Source organism: Thalassophryne amazonica, chromosome 4 (genome assembly GCF_902500255.1).
Source record: "Thalassophryne amazonica chromosome 4, fThaAma1.1, whole genome shotgun sequence".
Lineage (NCBI taxonomy): Eukaryota > Metazoa > Chordata > Actinopteri > Batrachoidiformes > Batrachoididae > Thalassophryne > Thalassophryne amazonica.
Window position 1 is genome coordinate 25,365,857 of NC_047106.1, and position 16,046 is coordinate 25,381,902.

The 16,046-nt window shown below is 42.9% G+C and overlaps 1 protein-coding gene across 1 annotated transcript in view; it reads right to left on the bottom strand.

Moving 5' to 3' along the window:
• The window catches only part of dock10 (dedicator of cytokinesis 10), a 140,477-nt gene that overhangs the window by 17,306 nt on the left and 107,125 nt on the right, over nucleotides 1-16,046 (bottom strand). Inside the window, 3 exon segments of the mRNA XM_034169275.1 lie at nucleotides 3,629-3,748; nucleotides 13,044-13,091; nucleotides 13,485-13,551. Of these exon segments, the coding sequence (XP_034025166.1) occupies nucleotides 3,629-3,748; nucleotides 13,044-13,091; nucleotides 13,485-13,551 (235 nt within the window).

The following is a 16,046-nucleotide window of genomic DNA, read 5'->3' on the forward strand; positions in this document are numbered from 1 at the left end:
CAAAGTACTCGCAGCTGTAGATTTCAAAGATTGAGTCGAAAGCCACCAGTAAACTATACGTACCATCCGGCTTGCATTCAGGTTATCGCATGTTAAGCGGGTGCACAGGGTGGTAAAACCCTACAAATGTAATAGTTCATGGCTCTGTATTGCGTACACGGATGCGTAGATTTTTCTGCCATTTAGTGGATTTTTCCACATTTCATTCTCCTTCTGGTAACAATGTCCTCCACCTATAAGACCACATAGCAGGAGTGAGTATGGAGATGAGGTTTTATGGTTCTGCAGGCAACTTTGCTGCATGTCCTGTATGATGAGATGCCCCTGGTACCTTAGAGAGACGCATTCAAGAATTGTAGGAGGAAAATGACACGGGTTCTTGAAAATTTTTATGCTCTGTACAAAGTGTGCCAGGAACAATCCACCTGCTGTGAGGCAAACATCAACCATAATGTTCCTCTCACAAGTGAGATCAAACTTTGTTTGGGTTAAATAGTGGTGGACATGAGTGATGCAGACATCTGAGATTAACCTTGTGTTTTATTACCGTATTTTCAATTTCAATTAATCATCTTATAATGTGCCAAATCACGACAAAAGGCATCTCAAGGCGCCTCACACAGAACAATTCAATATAAAATTAAATAAATAATTAAAAATGAATTAAAAAAAATTCAAATACATAATTAAAAACAGAAGTAAAAGAATAAAACAGAAAAATAAAAACTATTTATAAGACAGAGAATAAAAGTAGGTTTTAAGTCTTGACTTAAAAATGTCCTCGGACTCCGACTGGCTCACAGTCACAAGAAGACTGTTCCACAGGATGGGTACACGATGAGAAAAAGCTCTTTGACCTACTGACTTCTTCACCCTGGGAACACAGTGAAGTCCCACAACCTGTGACTGCAAAGCCCAGGCCGGCACGTAAGGTTCCACCAGATCAGCCAGATAAGATGGCACCAGTCCATGAACAAGAACCATGAACTTTATAAGTCAATAACAACACCTTAAAATCTGCTCTCACAGAGACAGGGAGCAAGTGTAACGATGCCAAAATGGGTGTAATATGTTCAGACCTTCTGCTACATGTCAAACGTCTGGCGGAAGCGTTCTGAACCAGCATTGTGAAACGCTATTTTCCACAATATAAATTGCTGTTTTCTTTTTTAAGTAGTTTTGGAGGTTCTGTAATTTTTCTGGAATTGTGTAAATTGAACTGAAATTGGTTCAGTTGAACCATTTCTATGACAACTAGGTGTCACTGAATATTACAATGCAGTCTCATGGCGGTTCATGGTGGCATCACATAAAGTGAGGTAACCTATTGCATCAAGATACCCTCACGAAATGAAGTAGATTTTTATGAGGGTATCATGATGTAACAGATCACAAACTGCCGTGACACTGGGCTGTTTTATGGACCTGCCATGGGGCGTTAGGTTAAGGGTTAGACTGACGGTGGTATTATGATCTAATGAGACTGGGTTGGAAAATGAGACTGGGTTGGAAAATTACTGTGAAAATGAGTTATGCCAGGGAGGTGGTGGCGTAACAGCTTGCATGTTGGACTGGGAGCCCAGCAACTCGCGTTTGCTTCCTGATCGCAGCCACGCTCCCGACTGGCACTCTTAATATCAGTGCTGGGGAGGAGTGAGAGACACATGCCGTGGGCCCTTCTGGAAATAAGTCCTTCATTGAGACTTCTGTTGGTTACCCACATTAAATAAAGAGAACCTCAACCTCATGCCCAAAAGAAAAGTATTTTAATAGGTGTTCTGACTGACTCTGACATTGGGGGAAAAACAAAAGGATGAATGTGAACCTGCATCTGTGGCTCTGATCAGAGCTGCGAGGAAATGTTTCTTTTGCTCAAAATGAATGGATATTTGCCATTATTTTTCATTATATTGCTTGTGTTATTTTTACTTGGAGTATTAAAAAGTAAACTAAATTGGCACGTGTGTTCTGCATCATCACAGTGTTGAAATGATGGTTCTTGGTCCAGCCATCCATCAGCATTAATTTGACCAGTTGGTGATTAGTTTGGGTTGGTGTGTTGTCCATCATACGGACAAAGTGAGGAATCTTGGGGTACTTTTTGATCCTACGTTGTCCTTTGACCTCCAGCGATATTACGACGACCACTTTCTTCCATCTGCAAAACATTGGGAAGATTCATCCCATCCTGTCTATGGCTGATGCTGAGACTGATACATGTATTTATCTGTTCTAGATTGGATTATTGCAATGCTTTATTTTCTGGTCTGCCGCAGTCCAGCATTAGGGGTCTGCAATTAGTGCAGAATGCTGCTGCCAGACGTTTGACACAAAATAGAAGTTTGACCACATTACACCCATTCTGGCATCCCTTCATTGGCTTCCCGTTTCTGCCAGATTGGATTTTAAAGTTCTGCTGCTGGTCTATAAAATTGTTCATGGACTGGCTCCTTCCTACCTGGCAGACTTGGTCAAGCCCTACGTACCGGCACAACCCTTGCATTCCCAAGGCGCAGGACTTCTGTGTGTTCCAAGGGTAAATAAAATGTCTGTGGGGTATAGAGCCTTGTCTTACCGTGGCCCTGCTCTCTGGAAAGATCTACCTGCTTCTATAAGGCAGTCCGACACGGTGTAGACTTTTAAATCAAGATTGAAGACCCACTTTTTTAGACTCGCTTATCATTCATTTATTATGTTTTTATGTTTGCTTTGTCATTTCTTTTTATTCTACTATGTTTTACCTTTTTACTGTGCCCGTTTCAATCTTAATTCACTTTGTGCTGCTATGAATTTTGTTGTGTGAAGCGCCTTGAGTCGTGAGATGGCACTGTATAAATTAATAAAACTGAAAATTGAAATTGATTGACAGTATTGCGCAATCCATATCATGGTGCACTATCACACTAGTGATAGCTATGACACTGGTGTACCGCTCATCCCTAATGTTTGTGTTCACCCAAAAACACTCACAGAGCACACTGTGCGTTGTGTTTAGCGTTTCCTCTGTGAATCATGTAATAACATAGATGTATATAGTACATGGCTGGTTTAACTCTGCTGCTAAATTCAGGTATGTAGAGTTAAGAAAAAATTTAAAACACCACTTCAGTTTGATCTTCTGACTCAGAACAACAGACGTTTGAGGCATGATTCTACTCAGAGTTGGCCTGCAGACAGTTTGGCAATTTTTTTACCTCTTAGTGTATAAAGATTATTTTGATTTATAGTTGGTAAGAAACCTTTTACACTTTAAGTCATAGACTACTCCTATGGATGGGAGATGTTGCTTTGCCCCAATGATGAAGTTTCTTCTCCACATTGGCAATGAGACATCTGGCGACTAACACTGTCCTGTAAAACTTCTTAAGCATTTCCATCTGACTGCAAATTTGCAGCATGTTTTGAGTTGGGTTATGACTATGTGTTGGAGCTTTATATGCTCTAACATTAACACAGATGTGATCCGTGTTGGCAGAACACATGGTGGGGCAGAGAACACAAATGTGCCAATTTAATCAAAATCTTTTTGCATTTTCGTCTCCAAATTTTGAAGGTGTGCCCGTTTAAGGATAATTTATTCATTCAAGATCTCATGTGTGTTGTGTATTCCCGGTGGAGGTGGATTTACCACTGTGGGAGGAGGCTGGACGGTGTGGAGGACTGGGAGGGGTGGGGGTTCTGGTTGGAACCCTTCAAGGTGCCGTTAGCCTGGGTGGACTGGGCCAGCTTTACTGCGGCTGCCAGCTTCCTGTTCACAAGCCAATCACATAAAAGCTAGCATTAGTTTAGTCACAAGCATCTTTGTTTCACGACAAAACTTTCCACTGAAGCCAAAAAACAGCTAACCTTTGGATGGCTCTGCATGGAGACTGAAAAAGGATCAAACTCAAGGATTTTTACACAACTATTACAAGGATATCAAGGAAAAGCGCCAACAGACCATGAAGATGAAGGAAACAAGTTTAAAAGTGAGTTTCAGCACAGTATTTCCAGTAGAGAAATGAAACTGGAAAATCAGGAACCAGAGGCCTCAGGTTTCCCAGAAATACACAACAATTATTCAAAAAAGAATCACATCTAAAAACTCAAAGAATGCACTTTAACCACCTTTTTTTTCCCCACTCATTTTACAAAACAGGAGTCTCCCATTTGTGTTTGATCTGTATGACTTTAATCTGTTTGCATCCACTGAGTTGCAGAATGTTACAAAGGACGTTGTCATGGATGGTTCTCTGGAGAAACTGTGCATAGTGCAAATTTGTATTTAGAATTTCTTCAAAGGAACATGTGAAATTTTACTGACAGTTTCCCAGAAGGCACATGGAAGACACAAGCCTAGATTTGATCTGTTTTCTTGTATCGACATATAACTCCTTCAGCTATCACTGGGTGTCTTGGTGGCTTCCCTCCTGTGGGAGGAGACAGTCCAGATTTTCAGATTATGTCTCTTTCTTGCATTCACTTTTTGAGAACTATTACTTAAATGTGAGCACTGTGTATACAAAGGGCCATAACTCAGAGACACAACTTTAAAAAAATGGTCACTGTCCCATTAGTTATGGACAGGACTGGACTGATTCAGTTCCAGTCAGCCAGACTCTCACAACTAGGCAGAAGAACCATCATTTTGGTACTTGGTATAACACATTGTTGATGTTATAATACCTTTTGGATTGTCAGGCGAAAGCACAGGTTTAAGACTGACATTAGTGGGATACAAAGGATTTGAGATGTGGAGATGTGATGAAGCCAAATACAGCAGCAATGAGTTTTGTAAATTTATCCCAACAAACAGCCATCAGGTTCTTGTGATTTTTTTTTCGAGGTTCACTCAGAAAACACAGCCAACATTCATAGTTGTCTGAGGAAGATAAGCTAATGAAAGCAGGCAGCTCATAATTCAAAGCAGCCACACAGCAGGTGGAGTCCAGCCAGCCGCAGGTGAGAACATGCAAACAGGCACTTACAACATGCAACATGGCATCAAGGTGTTAAATGATGTACACAGTAAACAAAAGCTACATATACTGTAGTACATGACACACATGAAATCAATGTGACCATAAATGCCATTTGTTAATGTACAGTGCATGTAAAAAAAACTAAGAAATCACATGTTCATAAGTATTCACACCCTTTGTTCAATACTTTGTTGATGCACCTTTGCCAGTGTGCTTTTCCAAATCATGTCCAATCGACTGAATTTACTCCAGGTGGACTCCAATTAAGCTGCATATACAGTGCATCCGGAAAGTATTCACAGTGCTTCCCTTTTTCCACATTTTGTTAGCCTTATTCCAAAATGGATGAAATTCCCCCCCCCTTCAAAATTCTACACACAATAGCCCATAATGACAAGGTGAAAAAAGGTTTGTTTGTTTTTTTTAAGATTTTTGCAAATTTATTAAAAATTAAAAACTAAGAAATCATGCCTACATAAGTATTCACAGCCTTTGCCATGAAGCTCAACACTGAGCTCAGGTGTATTCTGTTTCCACTGATCATCCTTGAGATGTTTCTAGAGCTTAATTGGAGTCCACCTGGGGTAAATTCAATTGATTGGACATGATTTAGAAAGGCACACACCTGTCTACATATAAGGTCCCACAGTTGTCAGTGCATGTCAGAGCACAAACCGAGCATGAAGTCAAAGGAATTTTCTGTAGACCTCAGACAGGATTGTCTTGAGGAAGGGTACAGAAACACTTCTGCTGCTTTGAAAGTCCCAATTAGCAGAGTGGCCTCCATAATCTGTAAATGGAAGATGCTTGGATCCACCAGGACTCTTCGTAGAAGTGGCTGTCCGTCTAAACTGAGCAATCGAGGGAGAAGGGCCTTAGTTAGGGAGGTGACCAAAAACCTGACGGTCACTCGGTCAGAGCTCCAGCATTCCTCTGTGGAGAAAGGAGAACCTTCTAGAACGGGTGGGCAATCATGTGCCATGAAGGGCTGAGACACTGCAGGTTTTCCTTGCTACCAATCACCTCAGCAGGTGATTTTATTGACAACTAGAAGGACACTCGGTAGAGCGCATATCTCCGCCATGCCACATATCAATATCGAAGTATGTGGATTCACAAAAGGGCAAACTAATACATTATGCTATATTCCAGAGTTTAATCTGGATCATCACCAAATTTTAATCGATTGATCCTGGAAATATTTTCCATCATTCCACCAAATTTGGGTCAAATGTGTTCAAAGCTTTTTGAGTTATCCTGTTAACAGACAGACAGACAAATGCCGGTGAAAACATAACCTCCTTGGCGGAGGTAATCAGGTGTTTATGTTCAGCCGAGAAGCTCATCAGCAACCCACCTGCTGAGGTGATTGGTTGCAAGGAAAACCTGCACTGTCTCGGCCCTCACTGCCCACCCAGGACAGCCATCTCTGCATCAATCAGGCCTGTATGATAGAGTGGCCAGATGGAAGCCACTCCTTAGGAAAAGGCACATGGCAGCCCACCTGGAGTTTGCCAAAAGGCACCTGAAGGACTCTCAGACCATGAGAAACAAAATTCTCTGGTCTGATGAGACAAAGATTGAACTTTTTGGTGTAAATGCCAGGCCTCATGTTTGGAGGAAACCAGGCACCATCCCTACAGTGAATCATGGAGGTGGCAGCACCATGCTATGTGGATGTTTTTCAGCGGCAGGAACTGGGAGACTAGTCAGGATTGAGGTAAAGATGAATGCAGCAATGTACAGAGACATCCTGGATGAAAACCTGCTCCAGAGCGCTCCTGACCTCAGACTGGGGCGAGGGTTCAACTTTCAGCAGAACAGTGACCCTAAGCACACAGCCAAGATATCAAAGGAATGGCTTCAGGACAACTCTGTGAATGTCCTTGAGTGGTCCAGCCAGAGCCCAGACCTGAATCTGATTGAACATCTCTGGAGAGATCTGTGCACTGACGCTCCCCATCCAACCTGATGGAACTTGAAAGGTGCTGCAAAGAGGAATGGGCAAAACTGCCCAAAGATAGGTGCACCACGTTTGTGGCATCATATTCAAGGAGACTTCAGGCTGTAATTGCTGTATTGAGCAAAGGGTGTGAATACTTGTGTACATTCACTTTCTTAGTTTTCTATTTTTAATAAATTCGCAAAAAAAAAAAAAAAAAAAAAAGATTTTTCATGTTATCATTATGGGGTGTTGTGAACAGAGGTTTGAGAGAAAAAATTTATTTACTCCATTTTGGAATAAGGCTGTAACATAAAATGTGGAATAAGTGTGTGAATGCTGTGAATACTTTCCAGATGCACTGTGTATAATGGGGCCTTTAATGCAGCACATCAGTTAATATGACAGTTAATTATCAGCAGAGGAAGGGAGAGCACGAGGCGTGCACTGTAGTGGAAACCAAAACAGCAAATTTGAACATGCAGGAAATACTGCAACTTTGGGTATGTTCACAGTGACGGTTGAAGTGTATGAAATGTGATTTCTATTCATGTATTTTTTCTATAATTATTATGTATTTCTTCATCTGGAGGGTAAAAATGAATGTTTTCAGTGATTTCTACATGACCTGACTGTTCTCACAGCATTTACTTAAAGCCCTGACGACTCATACTGTGCATGGGCATTTTGGAAAACGTAGGGTGGCTTTTTATGCATTTTAGCCTCTCATCCTTACCCAAGCTGAGTTTTACTTCACTGAAAATGGAGCTTTTTCATAAACTCCATTTCAGTGTTAAGTCATCGTGGCAAGGAAAATGGTCTCATGATCGATTCCTGGATGGGATGGTGGACTCGGAGATGACTGAACAAGCACCAGTCTTGACATGCACGGTTTATGACTGGTTAACTTAATGAGTGGTGTCTGACTGAATATCTGTCTATCTTGCAAGGTGGCTGCACATTCTGGCCTAATTCATCACCTCTAAACTTCAAAAGGTGCCCAGAGTGACTCAGCCGGGCATCAAAGAGCTCTGAGACGCAGACACAGCTGTGGGACTGAGAGTCCCCCTCGGCCTGGCATTCCAGATGAATGTTAAGCAGCTCGGCTCAGACATATGAGAGCTGGAGCCGGGCTTTATTCTCTTCATACTTACACACACGCACACACACACACAGCAAAGCAGTGTGTTCTGCCATCCTTTTGTTGGCTTACATCTCTGCATCTTATTGCTGAAAGGAAATAGACGGCTAATTTAATTAGCCTGCAGGAATCAGAAGATAGAGGAGTCTCTCCATCCCTGTGGCTCAGCTCCAGCCGGGTGCAGACGCACACACACATGCACGCTTGCCAACTGCAAACATTACAAAATCCAGCTTCACTCTCAGCAGCAGGATCCAGGAATTTCACCTCCCCCTCTCTCTCTTTCCTTCCTTCACCGCCTCCCCTCTTGATACTCATCCTTGAACGTGCACATGCATTCAGAACACATATGAGTGTTTGTGCCTGACTGATTTGCTTTCATTTATTTGTGTACTTGCAAATCTCTGTGCAGTTGCACACGTGCATATAATTGTATGAATTATGTATGCGTGTGTTGTCTTAATAAGCTGTTGACATGTCTGCAACGTTATTACCGCCAACAAAAGAGGTTACATTTTCACCTTTGTCTGTTGGCTGGCTTATTTATCACCAGAATTACTCCAAAGGAAAAAAAAAAAACATTTGGACTGATTTTCATGAAATCTGGCGGATGGCTGGGGCATGGACAACAAAAAATCCACTTGGAGTTTGGAGTGGATGTAGGAACTCTTTTCACTTTTGCCTTTCAACATTGTGAGAAAAGGCATTTTTGTCCATTTACTTCAACTGCACAACTGCAGACAAGGATATTCAGCCTTTCCAGTTGAATGTGCATGTGAATGATTCTGTGCATGTTATACTACATCTCAACAGCTACTGGCCTTAATTAGTTAAGTCTTAATTTGGGTGCAAAATTATTTATCGGAAACTTGTTTCTCTTGGCTCGAATGGAAGACTTTTTCAGAAACTGTAGCATAACCATGAAAACAATTAAATCACCCACTACTCAGATGTCAGGAACCACCGAGGTTAGAAAGGAAATGTAGGGTTTAATTTACTCAGAGACACAACATTTCTTGTTGCTCCCATTAAAGATTTACCCTGACTCTATTTCAGGAACTCTTGAGGTTAGAGGGCAGATTTCCAGCTTAATTAAATTCAACTCAAATTAAAGATATACCCTGAAAATGTCTGTTTTGACCTTTGATTGCAATTAAATCACCATTCACTGTATTCCAGGAATCAGTGAGGTTAAATATCAGATTTTCAGATTAATTTAATGGACCCCAAGTTTCTATTTGATCCAGTGACACATTTATCCCAAAAATGACTGTAGAAGGGAGTGCATTACCTTATCAAATAGAAAGTCCCTGGTTTGAGGTCATCTGTGCCCCATTCTTCATGTTCATCTGGAGTTTATTTATTTTTTATTTTTCTTTAAAATATATTTGTACAGGTTAACAGAATTCAGGTAACACCTGTTTTACAATGTGGCCCTGTATGGATAAAAACAGCAACCACAAATAAAACAGATAAAATAAAACTGCACGTAATACAATATTAACAAGTAAGAAAATGTAGTTTGGCATGATACTTAAATGACTCAATGTTTGTGCATTGCCAAACAATGCCCTTACGGAGTTGTATCTGTGAGGGCATCCGGCATAAAAGCTGTGCCAAATCAACATGTGGTCCATCCCAGATCTGCTGTGGTAACCATAACTAACAGGAGCAGCCAAATAGATAGATAGATAGATAGATAGTCTTTATTGTCAATGTTACTTTTTACAAAGTCACAACGAAATTGAAAGTGCTTCGGCTCATGAGTTAAGAGTAATAAATAGTTTAAAAACATAACATATTGCACTGACTATGAACAGGAATAAAACATCTAAAAAGAAAAAATATAAAACAAATTGCACTGTTTATGGACAGGAATGGTACGGTCACAGGTTGCACTGGGTGAAAAAGACTGCCACCAGATGTACTGCATACTGAACATACTATTTCACCTTGAAGAGTTAAGTGCCATGATTGCCTTTGGATAAAAATATTTTTTAGACGGTTTGTTCTGGTTTGTAATATTCTGTATCTCCTGCCTGATGGCATGAACTGAAATTGACAATGTCCAGGGTGTGAGACGTCCTTTGAAATATCTATTGCCTTCCTGCAGCATCTGGACGTGTAAATGTCTTCCAGTGTGGGGAGGGGGCAGCCTATGATCTTCTCTGCTGCCCTAACAACCCTATGTAGCACCTTCTTCTCTGATGATGTGCAGCTGCCATACCAAACACACAGTCCATATGTGAGCACACTCTCTATGGAGCAGTGATAGAAGGCGAGAAGCAGATTCTGAGGAAGACTGTTCCTCCTGAGAATTCTCAAAAAGTACAGTCTCTGCTGCACCTTCTTCAGCAGCTCCTTGGTGTTGGCGCGCCATGTCAGGCTGTTCTCCAGCTCAATGCTGAGAAACCTGAACACCGGCACCCGCTCCACACAGACCCCCCAATAAAAAGTGGTTGGATGTCAGACTTGTTCCTTCTAAAGTCAACAACAAGCTCCTTTGTTTTTGTTGTGTTAAGGAGCAGGTTGTTGACTGAACACCACTCTGCCAGCCGCTCCACCTCGTCCCTGTAGGCCAGCTCTCCTATGTCGTCTGAGATGAGTCCGACTACTGTCGTGTCATCTGCGAACTTTATTATCTTATTACTAGGGTGGGTAGGGACACAGTCATAGATGTAAAGAGTGTAGAGGAGCGGGCTAAGCACACAGCCCTGTGGTGAGCCGGTGCTAAGACTAAGAGCAGTGGAGATGTTGGAACCCAGCCTGACCCTCTGGGAGCGGTCTGTCAAAAAGTCCAATATCCAGCTGCAGGTGAGTAGAGGGAGTCCAAGGTCTGCCAGCTTGGACACCAGACGTTGTGGAAGGATGGTGTTAAACGCTGAGCTGAAATCCACAAAGAGCATTCTTGCGTAGCTCCCTCATTGTTCCAAGTGGGTCAGCGCAGCATGAAGTGCTGTAGAAACAGCATCCTCCGTAGATCTCTTTGCTTTATAAGCAAATTGAAAAGGGTCCAAATCAGCTGGCAGGCAGGAAATGATATGACTCCGCACCAGTTTCTCAAAGCACTTCATAATAACTGGTGTTAGTGCCACTGGGCGGTAGTCATTAAGGGGGCTAATGCAAGGTTTCTTTGGTAATGGGACAATGATAGAGGACTTTAAACAGGAGGGGACAGTGGCCTGTGACAGGGACTGATTGAAAATCCTGGTAAAGATTCCAGCCAGTTGGTCCGCACAATCTTTCAGCACCCGACTCGCCACTCCATCAGGTCCTGCAGCTTTCCTCGGGTTCACCTTTCTCATCACCCGCCTCACCTCACACTCTTCTACCATGAGTGTGTGACTGCTGTGAGCAGGCGTCTGAGATGGAACTGATGTAGGTGTCACCTCAAAGCGGGAAAAGAAGATGTTAAGCTCCTCTGCCAGAGAAGATTCACCCTCGGCGGCCATGGAGTTGCTGGGTTTGTAGCTGGTGATGTGCTGGACACCCCGCCACACCTGTCTGGTATTATTGCTCCTGATATAGTCCTCCATCTTCCTTCTGTATGCTGCCTTGGCCTTGCAGATACCTTTTTTCAGATCAGCTCTGGCGGTGCTGTAGAGTGCCACGTCCCCAGACCTAAAGGCTGTGTTCCTGGCTGCCAACAGGCTCTAAATGAAAGTCACTGAAAGTGTCTCTTTTCACCATTACCCCCAAATAAATCAACCATCACTGATGCTAGAAAGTATATTGTGGCATCAAGTTACTCATATACCTAAGTCTGTATTTTCTTCAATTTCACATTCATCCTCAAAATGACTGAAAATGCCACTTTTGACTTCTGACCCCAATTAAATCACCCCCTCGTTGAATTTCAGGAAAGAGTGGGACTACAGATCAGATTTTTAGCTTCATTTTGTCAGAGTCCACGTTTCCATACTTGCATCAAATTGAACATTCATTCTTTCATTTTCCAAGACTCATACATGTCAACCCCTATGAGGGTCCACCTGTATAACCAAGTGATAAAATCCATAAAATCAACACAAAATCCTTATAACCTCCTAAATCGCACCAAAATCAGTTTTATTACAGTACACACAACCGCATAGCGGTATAACTGGGGTTTTGTCCATATTTTAATAACTAACACCATGGATCTCCATGGGCTCTTTTATGGTGGAAGTCCTCCACAGTTAAATCCTCTTGCTCCACAGTAAAATTGCTTGCTGTCAATAAAATCAATGTCTACAAGTACATTGTAGGTATTTTGTACAAACTTAATATATTTCCCGTAAATATAGTGTCACACAGTTCTATTTTTACAGAAACAAGAACTCACAGAGTAACACATCACTGCTCCTAACAATCTTTGGCCCTACCATCTGAGACTCTGCCCTACGATCGGATATTGGAAAACCATGTGACAGTGAACCAATTCCGATTGGATGCTCACATTGCGCACGTCATCACACAGCTTCTATGAGGAGTACAAAGATGGTGGACGGCTGCCCGATAGAAAAACAACAGTAAAAAACTAAATTTACAACAGAAAACCCTGAATATCCGTAAGACTTTATTTGTACGTCCGTATGAGTCTGAAACTCGGAAAAATCGGTATAATTTACGGACAATCTGTATAGGTTGACATGTATGAAGACTGCAATATCATTCTAAAAATCTAGTAGCTGCAGTTTGCAGTGTAGTGAGCTACCCACTATAAAAAAACAATGGACTTTCTTATGAAAGAATTTCCACACCTCCATGAGGAAAATCCTGGATTCCGGTACGTGGAGTTTAATTGTCTGTAATTGTGCAGGTCTGGATAACTGCACAGATGTGGTGCAAGTGAGTTAATGTCAGGAGGCTGTGGGTACTTAACAGGTTTCAAGGTTGAAGTGTTGGAATATGCCTTGCAGCTGATGCCCCGTGGCTGTAAAGCCCAAGTTCTAAATGCATCTAAATGACACTTGGTCCATTTCTTGACTGTGGAAGCTGCACTGCAGAGTTGACTCACCTGGCTATGTGGCGTTTTCCCAGAAACCTGAAGTGCTGAAGACAAAGTCTGAGGGGAAGGAAAACAGAAAATGTCTAAAGTTGAGCTTTGCAGGTATTTATGTGCACTGTGTAAGTTACTAACACAGGGTCAAATCAATATTAAAAAAAAAAAAAAAACTGAGCTGTAACAGACTATTCTAGTTGTTGACACATCCAGGAAATAGTTAATTTATTGCAGTGGATTGGAAGGTTTCTTTGGAAATGCGAACTCTTTTTCCACCCCATCCCTATTACTGCGCCATTATTTTCATCTGTTCCCTTTTGGCCATGTTCCCATTTCTTCCCTCCTCATTCGCCTGCATGAATTTCCGTCTGTGTCTGCCGTTTTCATTTTGTGAACAGCATTACTAATCAGCCTGAAAGCAACCGTGGTAACACTGCAATAAAGACAAGCACTTACTCCAGGATGTTGAAGAAGTCTGAGATCTCCTGATGAATGGCTCTGTTCCAGTAGGACACCAGCACATCTGGACACAAATACCAAGTCAACACATGTCACATGCTTCAGTCTGATGTGCTACATAACATCTGCCCATATCTGTGTTTTTATACAAAAATAGTACTGAAAGTCTCAAGTATAAGTCAGGAGTTTTGAATTTCCAGATTCTTGGGATTCACTCGACAATTCAGTCAAATGACAGACAAAAACTGAATTATACCTCCACTAAGCCCGAAACACCTTTTTTCATTGTTTAAAAATATTTTGCTTCCACCATTTTATCAAAATCTGCTCCAAATTGTTATACCTTCTATTCCAAGCCCAACTTTTTAATCAAGATTTGTGAAGACAGGCTGTGTCAACACATTCCACTGGAAGATAAAACTGAATAATCTGGCCACACTGGACCTTTTCTTCATGAATATCTGTTTACGAGGTCTGTCAATAAAGTAACGGTCCTTTTTATTTTTTTCAAAAACTATATGGATTTCATTGATATGTTTTTACGTCAGACATGCTTGAACCCTCGTGCGCATGCATGAGTTTTTCCACGCCTGTCAGTTACGTCATTCGCCTGTGAGCACGCCTTGGGAAGGAGTGGTCCCGCCCCCTCGTCGGATTTTCATTGTCTCGAAATGGCGGACTGAAAAGGACTTTTTTTCCATCAGAATTTTTTCAGAAGCTGTTAGAGACTGGCACCTGGAAACCATTCGAAAAATTTATCTGGCTTTCGATGAAAATTTTACGGGCTTCACAGAGAATAAGGACTGTTACTACAGCTTTAAGGACCCCTTTAAGGACGCTCGGTGCGCCGCACTCCGAGCTGCGATGACGCGGCACAAGCCACCGGACCATTTCTAAACGGATGGCTCTGTGGATACGAGACTGTCGTGTGCTCTTTCTCTGGTTATCACAAGAGCTGGACATCAGCCATTTTCCGGCAGATTTCACTTTTAACAAGAGATTTTGTCATGGAAAGCCGCGCGGAGGCTTCGCGCGTAAAGACCGATTCGCTTTGGAAGCGAGACAACTGAACACCTCCGTTTCGGCGTGTCAGAGGACAAGTTTGGACATGTCCAGCTCTCCACAATTTCTCTGATACTTACTGGACTGGTAAGCATTGAAAGCCAAGATAGGCATGTCCAAACTTACTTATAAGGTTTTGAATAATCAGGTCCCATCTTATCTTAGGGACCTCGTAGTACCATATCACCCCAATAGAGCACTTCGCTCTCAGACTGCAGGCTTACTTGTAGTTCCTAGGGTTTGTAAGAGTAGAATGGGAGGCAGAGCCTTCAGCTTTCAGGCTCCTCTCCTGTGGAACCAGTTCCCAATTCAGATCAGGGAGACAGACACCCTCTCTACTTTTAAGATTAGGCTTAAAACGGGGGGTTCCCATGATGCACTTTCTTTCTTTCTCTTTTTGCTCTGTATGTACCACTCTGCATTTAATCATTAGTGATCGATCTCTGCTCCCCTCCACAGCATGTCTTTTTCCTGGTTCTCTCCCTCAGCCCCAACCAGTCCCAGCAGAAGACTGCCCCTCCCTGAGCCTGGTTCTGCTGGAGGTTTCTTCCTGTTAAAAGGGAGTTTTTCCTTCCCACTGTAGCCAAGTGCTTGCTCACAGGGGGTCGTTTTGACCGTTGGGGTTTTACATAATTATTGTATGGCCTTGCATTACAATATAAAGCGCCTTGGGGCAACTGTTTGTTGTGATTTGGCGCTATATAAAAAAAAAATGATTGATATCTTGACGATTGGCTTCTGTGCGCCCTGTCTCGAGCACGTGCATCTCGGGATGCGCATCGGCTGCTTGCTCACGCATCCCAGTTGGGTCTCAGGGTCGACCTGGAGAAGAGTTGCCTTGCTCCTTCTCAGACCACTGTTTTTCTCAGGGTGGCCTTGGATTCAACTTCCATGGAGGCTCTTCCATCCGCCCACAGGATAGATGATGTCCTCTGGTTGGTCAGTCGGTTCAGACTAGGCAGGCGGTTTCCGTACATCGCCTTCATGCGGCTTCTCAGCAAACTGACATCAGTCACTCGCGTCATGCCGTTGGGCCTCCTTTCGTTACGCCCTGTGCAGCGGTGGCTCAAGAGCTTTCGTCTGGACCCCCGACTGCACAGACATTGCAGGCTGCAGGAACAGGGCTTATTTGTCCAGGGGCATACCGATGGGTAATGTACCGCAGAGAGGTGGTCACTACGGATGCCAATTCCACGGGATGGGGTGCAGTCTAGCAGCACAGAGCGGTTCAGGGGCTCTGGAGCCGAAGGGATCGCTTGGAGCATATCAATGTGCTGGAGCTACGGGCAGTGCATCTAGCTCTGAGGCACTTTCTTCCCCACCTGCAGGGGAGATACGTTCTGGTGCGGTCGGACAACACCTCGGTTGTCTACCACATCAACCATCAGGGGAGCACCAGGTCGGCTCATCTTCTAAGAGTCTCCAGGGATCTGCTGGAATGGGCCTTTCCTCTTCTGTCCACTCTGCGGGCAGAGTATCTACCGGAAGAGCGGAACC